The following is an 11,485-nucleotide window of genomic DNA, read 5'->3' as shown; positions in this document are numbered from 1 at the left end:
ATTTGAGACTTTAGTCATTGCAACTTTACAGATCTTCTTTATGCACCAAGAGCTTGTAAAACTCCAAAGAGAAAGTAAAATTTTAAATCGCATCATATGACCCCTTTAATTTAAAAATATGCATTTTCATTAATTCAAAGGCTATATGTGACCCTCAACCACAAAACCAGTCTTAAGTGTCAATTTTTCAAAATTGAGGTTTATACATATCTGAATAAATAAGCTTTCCATTGATGTATGGTTTGTTAGGTTCGGACAATATTTGGTTGAGATACAACTATTTGAAAATCTGGAATCTGAGGGTGCAAAAAAATAAAAAATATTGAGAAAATCACCTTTAAAGTTGTCCAAATGAAGTCCTTAGCAATTAATATATTTTTTTTTTGAAAGCTGAATAAATAAGCTTTTCATTGATGTATGGTTTGTTAGGATAGGGCAATATTTGGCCGAAATACAACTATTTGAAAATCTGGAATCTGAGGGTGCAAAAAAATAAAAAATATTGAGAAAATCACCTTTAAAGTTGTCCAAATGAAGTCCTTAGCAATTAATATTAGTAATAAAAAATTTAGTTTTGATATATTTACGGTAGAAAATTTACATAATATCTTCATAGAACATGATCTTTATTTAATATCCTAATGATTTTTGGCATAAAACAAAAATCTATAATTTTGACCCATACAATGTATTTGTACAAATCCAAGCACCAGAAGCAGCCCACACTCTCTAAGTTTTCTTTAATTGAAAAATATGCATTTTCATTCATTCAAAGGCTATATGGTTGCAATGATTTTTTAGTTCAAAACTTTAAATGCCATTGTTTAAAATGCTTTATTGACTGACATTTCATAGACGTTATTTTCCATTTCTGAAGTTAATTGGCAACCCTAATGATGACGTAATTTTCTTTTGACTCCCCTGACAGCGGCACCTTACTTAAAAAAACAAACAAGCAAACAAAAAAAAAAAAACTAAGTTGTTGGAGATATGCAAGCAAAAAATAATAGATGAAAACTGGATAATAGAAAGCGTGAAGGCGGTACTGAAAAGGCCAGTAAAAAAAAAAAAGAAATAAATAAAATAAGTGGGCCGGTCTAAGGCATGAAACTCCAGGGCTGAAAATGAGTCCCACTCCGGCCCTGGCTGAATCCACCATTTTGTCTGACGAACAAACCAGACAGGAAAGTTAAGAGATTTAAGTCAGTAGAGTTGAACATGAAAATGGTGTATTGACATCTTTCCACGGTTGAGACAACATACCTTCTGATGTTCATTCATGTGTATTTCAAGCTATAACTAGCAGGAAGTGATTGTAGTAAATCAGCTCAAAAGGGAAATATTTATGACTAATTATAACTGGTTGTGATTAATAATAAATATTTAGATTAGATTTTAGAATTAACTGTAGCAGAATCAATATTACAATTATTTGATCTGTCCGTCCACTGAGCAGACAATAGATTAGATCTTAGAATTAACTGTAGCAGAATCAATATTACAATTATTTGATCTGTCCGTCCACCGAGCAGACAATATAATCATTTATCAATTCAAGGAAAGATTATTTTCCTGGCCAAGGAAAGTAGCTTTCCTTCTTTATGCAGTGCTAACAGTAATTTAGCATGGAGCAAGGGATCAAACATTCAGTGACTTTGAATTGTGAGCAACGCACAGAGACAATCAGTTGTGAATATAAGGGATTTAATATATGAAACTATATCTAACATATAACTAATCTAAGCACAACACATATATACAGAATGAAGGATAGTAAGGAAGAGAGAGAGAAAAGTAAAAGAATGGCAGTATTTCACATCAATTAACCACAACCTAATGAGAATCATCAGAGAATCAAAAATCACCTTAAAAAGGGGCTCAAACTTAAACACGCATCTAAATAGTTGTAAAGGGTTACTTGCATTGGCTTTGTTGCTGAACAAGAGTCTTGATGCGGTAGGCACGGAGGTTCTTGATGAGTTCTTTAGGAGTGAGCTGGAGGTTTTCTTCTGGTTCTTCTGAAGATAGGAAAGTCCACAGGTAATCGGCAAAGTTACTTGAAGATAAAAACCGATGGCTCCATTTGAAGGTTCGAGGAAGGGCAGCTGTGCACCTGTTCATGGACCTTTGCACCCTGTTGACTCTGTTAAACAGGACAAAGGCAAGGCCGAGAGTTAGGGTGTACCCGATTGCTGTGGCAAGGCAAAGTGCTGTGTCAACAGAGGTCCAGGATCGAGCGACAGGAAAGGTGTTCTAGACAGGCAGCCGAGACAGTGCTTGGAGGGCTGTGTCGATTGGGGTGATGTCAATCGTCTTGGAGCCCCCTTTCTCAATGCTCAGTTCCAATTCAGGTTCCAGGGTGAGGTTGTGGTCCCTGAAGAAGGCTGGCATTTCTACCTCGGATTGGTACTCTTCACTTGGAAGGTGGTACAGCGCCAGGTCACCGAGGTGGAGGATGGCACCTTTGGGCACTTGAATCCACATACTCTGGTTGGGCAGGCTGACACGGGTGGCAGTGTCATGCTGGACATAGGTCAGTGTGGTGGTACGGATGGGCGTGTTGACGAGCCACTGATTTCCCACAATCTCTGTTTGCGTTTCTGTGACTTGTGTGCGAGGCTTGGCCTCAGCAGGGCAGAGTGTCTCTCTGTGCATGGGTTGTAACCCTCAGATTCCTTCAGTGTTGTCTCGGAGGAAGGGCTTGCTGGGGCAGAGATAATGAATGTCTTTGGTCGAGATGCTTGGACTGGTTAAGACAGTATTCCTTCAGTGTTGTCTCGAAGGAAGGGCTTGTTGGGGCAGAGATAATGAATGTCTTTGGTCAGGGTACACATACGCAGGTTTGGGGCCAGGTATAACTGTGGGTTATTGTCGTGGTAGGCTACCATATCTGGTGTGTGTATTCTGATGTGAGTGTTTCCTTGCCAAAATCCAACATTGACAATGTCTTTGAGTCTGTAAATGTTGTCGGATTCAATGATGGGTAGATTCAGAAGAAACGCCATCTCACTCTGCTCGGGGTCGACATGTAGCAGTATGGACCCTCCCAGGGAGTAGGCAAGGTGGGCTTGAAGAGGGTCAGCTGGACGGGTAGTAACAGAGGATAACACTGTTTGTACTAGGCTCAGGGGCACCAGATACGGAGGAATTCTACCCATGGCTAGGCTGTCGATGGAGGAGCTCACCTCACGGAGCATGTCAGACAGCAGTGCGGTGACCAGCTGAGTTTGGGCAACATCATTCTGTATAACAGAGAATAACTGTTTCACGGAGTTCACAGTTTGGTTCAGCAGGACACTGTGGGTGTTCAGAACCACCAGGGTGCCCTTCAATGATTTGCCTGTAGTCTGTAGGGTTTGGCCCTGTAGTGTGAGTTGTTCTCTCAGCTGGGGCATCTCAGTCTGGATCTCCCTTACATGTTGCCTCAGGGTAGATAGGCTCACGGAGTTGACACTGGTCACTCCCAGGTTGAACAGGGTTCCAACAGCAGCAGCAGCTCCGAGCAAGGCCCCTAGGAATCGTTTGTCACGCCTGTTATGTCCGCTTAGCTCTGCTTGAGTGACAGTCATTTTCTGCAACTGAGAGAGCATGTGTTTGATATCGGCTTCTGCGTGAGCGAGGGTATTCTCAGTCCATTGGGCACCTGCCCAACTGTAGTGTGCAGCTGCCTGGGGATAATGTGTCTGGTAGACATTTCGGGGCTCGAGTCGGACGTATGCCTTTTGGGTGTGAGTCCTACAGTTGGTCACAAGAAGTCCAGGTTGGTCCCTCAGTGCAATGCCTGATGCTGGACCTGGTGATGTGATATCGGGTTGCGACTGTCCTCTGTTTGGCTGGAGGCACAGGATGGTGAGCCACAGCAACATCCTGATACAGAGAAGAAGAAAGACAATGGATCAGTGGTGGAGATGCTTAGACTGGTTAGGACAGTCTTTCATTTTGAGGACTACTGCAGGGCCTAGTTAGCACTAGCCCCCCCCGTCTTTCCCTGCCAGCAGCCACATGTCTCTTGATCTGGTTACGATGGACCCATTTGAAAACTGGTTCTTTCTGTCCCCGACTCAGCTTGATCCGATATGCGACAGGGGAGAGTTTGTCCACAATCTCATGCGGTCCTGTCCAGTGTGGCAGAAACTTCTTTGATAGCCGATGAGAGGTTGTCTGAGGAGGCTGTGCGTAGCTGTAGTACCAGACCCTGTTGCCCTCATCCAGTTCTTTGTGTGACGCCTTCCAGTCGTAGTATGCTTTCTGGCCTTCCGCGCTCTTTTGGAGTCGTTGCTGGACAAAAGCAAATGTGGTTCTCAAATGCCGGTGTAGTTCATCAAGGTATTGATGAGTGGTGTAGGCGGTGACAAGGTTGGAGTCTCCTGGCTGGTACAGCAGGTGCAAGGGCAATGTCATTTGCCGGCCTGTCATTAGTTCGAAGGGAGGCACACCTGTTGACTCTTGTGGAGTTGCTCTGATAGCCATGAGCACCAGGGGCAGTTTCGCATCCCAGTCCTTTTGGTTAGCAGACACATATTTTCTTAGCATGCTGACCACCGTCTGATTCGTCCGTTCCACTTGGCCCGAAGAAATTGGATTGTGACTGATGTGCAGTTGTGCTTGTACTCCCAGGAGTTTCCAAACCTGCTGCATGATCTCAGCTGTGAAATGGATGCCTCTGTCTGAGTTGACTCTCAGCGGCAGCCCGAACCTATGGGTAAGCCAGACATGGAGCAATGCACAGATGTCGTTTCAGCTCATTCATGGCATTTTGCTGATCGTCCGTCCAGATGAAGGGGCAGTCCTTTTTCAGAAGGGCAGTGAGAGGGCGTGCTATGTCCGAATAGTTCTCAATTAACTGCCTTGAATAGTTACACACGCCTAGAAAACTTTGGAGTTCTGAGACATTGGCAGGTGGTTTAATATTCTGAATGGCCTGGATGCGGCTGGGTTTTGGCTCAACGATGGTTGGCCAGCACTTGCAGTTTGATTTGAGGACAGGCCAGATGGGGGCAGAGTAGGCACTGTTACACGGGCGAATGACACCCTTCTCAAGCATAGAGTTGATGATCTCCTGTACGGGTTCGTACGATTCAAGGGGGATCTTGTATTGCTTGACACAAGTGGGTGGAGCTTTTGGGTGCGTTGGGACACGCACAGCATGGAGGTTAGTGAGGCCACAATCTAAAGAGTCCTTGGCAAATGATTCCTTGTATTTGTACAGGACTTGATGGAGTTTGTGGTGGTCTGCATCCTCCTGTATGGCATCAGTATCTTTCAGAATTTGCTGGACTTGTGTCTCAAAACCTGGGTATGGCTCTTCTGTCATTAATTCCTCTGTGCCGTGGGCAGTCAGAGGTGCAGTCACGCTGTCATTCATGCAGGTGGAGGGGTTAGAGACTGTGTACACGGCAAAGTGTTGGTCTTCTGTTAGCTCTGTTCTACACACCTGCTCCTTGACCACTGGCATGACTGAGGTTATGGTGATGATCTTGAAGGGTGCTGTTGACACTGTGTGGCCCGAGCTTCCTTCTGGAATCATTGAATCTGAGATGTGTCCAATTATTGGTAGATTTTAATTAAATTTCATAACTCACTAGCCAACCCAGACAGTATGCCTTAGGCACTCTGACATCCGTTGCCGTGAAGTTATTGAACAAGATGTAGACTGCCCGAGACATCACTTCAACGAGGGGTGTGGCTTCCAAAGTGAGGCCCAGTTCCCCACATTCGGGTGAAGGTTGGAAGAAGCCTAGGGTGTGGCTAAGAGCTTGGCCGCTTTGCAGATTGAGTCAAACAGCGACCCCTTTGGTGTAAGCTGGTACTACAGTCTATTTTTCATTGATTAGCGTGCAGGCCTCGGGGATGGTTTGGCCTGACAGGAGGTTCTCAAGGTTGACAGGAACCGTGGGTGACTGTGAGGTCATTGGAGCCCATATCACTTCATTGATCATGTTCACGTGAGCCCTGAGGCGAATCAGAATGTCCGCTCCGATGTAGACATCATGCGGTGTGTCTGGAAGGACCAGGAAGTAATGGGTTAGACACCTGTCATTCCACCTCAAGTTCAGGGCACAGGTGCCCTTGGCAGTCACCATAGTTGATGGGCAGGGCTTCAAAGGGAATCGTGTGCGCTTGTTGGCAAAAGGAATGTTCGTTGTGTGCTGTTTGAGAGCATTGAACAGTTCAACATCTCCTTGATAGTGAGAGGAACCATTGGCAATTTAGCATGCATATAAATGTGGCTTGCTGCCAGGAATGTAATTTATATGCAAATGTCAAAGGTTAAAAGGGGTCTCTTAAGCCATAAACCCCAAAGACCATCCATGATTTTACGCAGACGCTACATGATCAATTCACATTTTAACCGCTTGAACTGTGGTACTACAGCGATCTATCATATTAAAGAGCCACAAAATATTTACTGTTTGAATTTCTTTAAAAAATGAAAATTTAGAAAGCTGAGACTTTGGTTTACACGAAAAGTAACCTGCTCTGTCTTGTCTATCAGCGCATTGTCAGTGTTAAGTGACACATGAACCGATCATATCTTCCTCTTTACTACTAGTTATAGCATGAAATAAACATGAATGAACATTAGAGTTATGTTCTCTCAACTGCAGAAAGCCGCCCATACACCATAGTCCGCTGACGTTACTCTAACTCTCCTATTTGGGTTGTTTGTCAGTCAAAATGGCTAATTCGGCATTATGACTGGTCAGATCGCCTGTCAATCAAACTCCAGGTCAAGGGTGAAATCCCGCCCTACATTCCAGAAATCGTTTCACTCGAATATACGGCACAATAGTGAAGATGACTTTAAAAGCATAGTCTTGAGAGTTTAAATAAGATCTTTTTAAAATTAAAAGATCGTTTAGATTAAATCTTTAAAGCTTTAAATAAAATATTTTACTTAACTTCTTGTGAAAACCCCATCCATTTGTGATCGGAGAAATGACAAACAACAAGTGCTACTCTACACTGCTCAAAACTCGCGTTTGAATCGTCAGTGGCAAATTCTTTAAATATAAAAAACGTACTTACAGTCTGTGAGTCAGAACAGCCGGCATTGTAGTCTACTCTACCAGGATCAAAAAACGTACTTACAGACTGTGAGTCAGAACAGCCGGCATTGTAGTCTACTCTACCAGGATCAGGAAACAGTCCTCACTAAAATGTACCGCACACATTTGAATATTTGGTTTGAACTGTTCTGGAACAGTCTTGTAAATACAACTTAACCACTGATTTCTAGTTGTGTCCTCTTTTGGAAGGCCAAACAAAGTAGTTTCGCTTTCACAACGAAACACACGACGGGCTAGAGTGGAGGCCTAGAGTGAGCGGAGGCCAGCTTGAGTGAGCAGCGGTGGGCGGACTTGAGAACGGTGCGGCCGGCGGACTCGACACCATCCAATGCGATTAAACATTTTGCCAAAGTCTTTCTGTATGTTTTAAAAATAAATAGAAATATTTCATTTGTTGTAAACAGATGCGACGGCAACTGTGTGTTTGTCACAATGCAGATGCATCTCTCACGTCAAACGCGGAACAGGTAATTCCTTATTTATTTTTAATCTTTAAGAAAATCGAAATATTTATTTTACTTATTTTATTTCAAAGCATACTCCTGCTTAAAACGCTAAATAAAAAGGGTCCTTATCCTGGTGTATTAGTAGGGCGAGCCTACACTCAATATCTGACATCCTGTTGTAGCTATGATCTAGTTCTGCACTGTAATGATTTAGTCCACTGAAGGCGAGAGTAGTGAAGAACCCATGTGCAGTTTATTTACAGACGTGATCCAAACATCCAAACAATAAATGAAGACTAGAGACACAGGCTTGACTTGACTTGACTTGACGATGCATGAACAGACTTGATGAGGCATAAACAGACTAGACTCACCGACAGCGGGTTACAACTTCAATACACGACAAAGAACAATGGGAACATGAGGGCTATTAGTACCAAACAAGAAGTGTCACATGACACAAACCAACCAATGGACAAACAGAACTGAGAACCACATGACAAGACCATAAACCAATAAGCACAAGACACATGACTAAAACAACCAATCAGAACATAACACACAGACAAGGGACTCACATGACAGAACATGACTAAGACCTAACTACAAAATAAAAGACATGAAAACAATGAACAAGAAACAAAACCCAAACACCACATTACATGCACTTTATATTACATTACATCGAACTTCCGGTGGCACGGCGCAGCTACAACTCGGGCACGAGAGAGCGGAAAGTTTGTGTTTTTCTTTGTTGAGTTTATGTGTTAAGTTCTATGTTTAGGTTTGTTGTGCATGTATTGAAGTATAATGAAAATAAATAATGAGGGGAAGAAGATCGTCGAAGTATTGCTGTTGCTTGCGCTGATTACATCGAGTGTTTTTATGCCGCACGATGTAGCCGACGTCACCGCATCGGGTGGACAGGATCAGGTGTTGCGGGTCTGCAGCAGGGAATGGTTGCTGTCTCTACGGAAACCTGTGGTAATGGAGCCGGGCCTGCTGGATGGTGTTCTAGAGGATTTGTTGCAGCGACATGGGGTTGGGGATCATCGTCGTCAGCCATGAAAACGAGGGAGAAGAGGCGGCGTTCAACATCGACTTTGTCGAAAATATCTCAAGTTACCGCTGCCATCAATACTCTTTAGCAATGCTTGTTCACTGAGGAATAAGATGGATGAGCTGTGTCTGAATTTAAGAGTTTGTAATGAATATCGCGAGTCGTGTCTCCTCATTTATTCAGAGAGCTGGCTTCAAGGTGATTTCCCGGATTCCCTTGTTGATGTGAAGGGCTTCTCTAATGTTCGCATGGACAGGAATAACAACTCCGGGAAAACGAGAGGAGGTGGCATTTGTGTTTTCATCAAAGACTCTTGGTGTAGAAATTATATAGTAAAGGACACGGTGTGCACTCTTGATCTTGAACTTATATGTTTAAGTCTAGCACCCTATTATTTGCCCAGAGACTATGGGAATATCTTCATCTGCGCTGTATATATTCCGCCCAGTGGGGATGCATCAAAAGCGGCTTCAAGGATAGCTGATTGTGTCCACCAGCAATTACAGAATAAACCTGATGCACCGATATTTGTATTAGGAGATTTCAATTATTGTAGAATGGACTATGCTCTCCCAGGGTTTCAGCAGTATGTTTGTAACAGCACACGGAAAAATAAAATATTAGATAAATGTTATGGTAACATCAAAGAAGCATATGTAGCTAAGATTAGGCCTCCTCTTTCAAATTCGGACCATAATACCATCCAGTTAATTCATTTATTTTCAGGTCTGCCTTTAGGAAGAGTAAACCGGTTTTAAGAACAGTTAATGTGTGTTTAAACAGTTTTTTTTTTTTGTGTATGTTTGATCTGCTCTCCCGGTTGCCTAAGACAAATTTCTCGTAAGCGAGACAATAAAAGAGAAACTTAAACTTATAGTTAAGTATGATCATACTTTTCTGAACCGGCCTTTATCAGCATGATGAATATCATTTTGTTTATTTGTTTATTGTTTATTTTTTTATTTAATGAGGGACAATGCGCATTAATAATGCACACAACATGTGAAAAATGTGTCAGATTTAGCCAAAATTGGCTAATTGTAATCCGTAGTCCCTTGGCAGGTTGATGTTAAAAACAATAAAAACAACAAACAAAGTATTCTCTTCACACACACACAAATTAAACTCCAAAAGCTCTACAAATGGTCAAATTGTTGGTGGGGGGGAGTGAATAATCAGAGCTCTATTTCACCCTCAATACCATGACTGAGGTGAGACCCCTGAGCAAGGCACCGAACCGCTAACTGCTACCTCGGGCGCCGCAGCAATATGGCTGCCCAATGCTCTGGGTGTGTGTTCACGGTGTGTGTTCGTTCACTACTGTGTGTGTGCACACTTGGATGGGTTAAATGCAGAGCACAAATTCCAAGTATGGGTCACTTCACTTCACTTCACTTTACCTCAAAAAAGTTATTAAAAATTGTTGCTATTTTGCCAGGTTCACAGATGCGTTTTCATTCTAGATCAAGTTCTATATTTTTCACTGGCTTTTTGTAATTTCCTGTTCAACATCTCAAATTTTCCCATATCAATTTTGCATTTCTATTTCCTTCCTCTATTATGGAGATATAAACATTTGCTTTAGATTTTCTAATTTCACTTATTACTTTGTTTCTTAATTTATTAAAACTTTGCTTCTCATATTCTAGTCTAGATTTGAGATACTGTTTTAGTGCATAATCTCTTTTTTTCATAAGTCACCAGATATTTTCATTTAGCCAAGGTAAACGATTTTGCTTTCTAGATCTACATTTAAAATGCCTCGAAAAAATGTTTGTACTATTTTGGATAATATCAATTAAAATATTTGCATCCCTTTCAGTTCAGTTATTAGAAAACATTTATTTAAGAAGATTATGTAATTTATCCTAAAATTCATTATTTAATGAAGCTGGTCGATAAACACCAGTGATACTAAAAGACATTTGTGGTGAGAGAGAAACATCTAAAACAATGCATTCAATATCAAAATTGTATGCTAACTGTATCTCCTTACACATAATACTGTCCTTAATATAAAACATATTACCCCACCCCTACCCATTAATAAGAATCAGAATCAGAATCAGAAAGAGCTTTATTGCCAAGTGCCAAGGAATTCGTCTTGGTGTCAGGAGCTTCCAGTAAATAAAGTACAAACATAGTGCAGACATACATATAATTTAAGGTAATGAAAACACTAATAATAAAGAGAATAGACAATAAATGATAAATAACAATATAGTAATAAAATATTCAGCTGGAATATGGCCTGGGGGAAATAGCTGTTCTTGTATCTGGCTGTTTTGGTGCTTAGTGCTCTGTAGTGCAGGCCAGAGGGCAACAGTTCAAAGAGGGAGTGTGCTGGGTGTGTGTGGTGCAGAGTGATTTTACTAGCCCTTTTCCTCACTCTGGAAGTGTAAAAACTTTGGAGGTTGGGCAGGGGGGCACCAATGATCCTTTCAGCAGTCACCACTAAACCTCTTAGCAATCTATCTGTTCTAAAAAATATTTTTAAAAACTTTGGAGGTTGGGCAGGTGGGCACCAATGATTCTTTCAGTAATCTATCTCTTCTAAAAAATATTTTAGCCAGGAATACGTAACATTGCTGATGGCGAAGTAGTATTCAACCATGTTTCAGACAAGCATAGAAAATCAAAATTTGAATTAATTACAAGATGTTTCATTTCATCACTCTTTGCCATAATGTTGCGAATATTCAAATGACAACCTAACAAACCTTTTGGGTTTGCATCGCTGTCCCATAAAATCCATGCATGATTTACAGTTTTAAAGAGATTGAGCTGATGCTGTTTCACAATCGCAGGATGTAGACTAAGCTCCCCTGCTGCAAAACCTTCGCTTGGTGTTGTATACCATCAAAAAGTCCAAGTGTTCAGTTGCCGGCCTAGGGTTTAAATTTCTCCCA

The 11,485-nt window shown here is 41.8% G+C and overlaps 1 protein-coding gene across 1 annotated transcript; it reads right to left on the bottom strand.

Annotated features, from left to right (window-relative positions):
• Positions 1–2,634: 2,634 nt before the first annotated feature.
• Positions 2,635–3,866, bottom strand: LOC107656463 (uncharacterized). The gene is made up of 2 exons (XM_016444335.1): positions 2,814–3,866; positions 2,635–2,724 (listed from the first exon to the last, which is right to left on the bottom strand). The coding sequence occupies exons 1-2, from the start codon at positions 3,864–3,866 to the stop codon at positions 2,668–2,670; spliced, it is 1,110 nt and encodes a 369-aa protein (XP_016299821.1). The 3' UTR covers positions 2,635–2,667.
• Positions 3,867–11,485: the final 7,619 nt, after the last annotated feature.

The sequence above is a fragment of the Sinocyclocheilus anshuiensis genome, unplaced genomic scaffold (genome assembly GCF_001515605.1).
Source record: "Sinocyclocheilus anshuiensis isolate Anshui unplaced genomic scaffold, SAMN03320099.WGS_v1.1 scaffold2449, whole genome shotgun sequence".
Classification (NCBI taxonomy): Eukaryota; Metazoa; Chordata; class Actinopteri; order Cypriniformes; family Cyprinidae; genus Sinocyclocheilus; species Sinocyclocheilus anshuiensis.
This window is presented reverse-complemented; position numbering and strand designations above follow the sequence as displayed.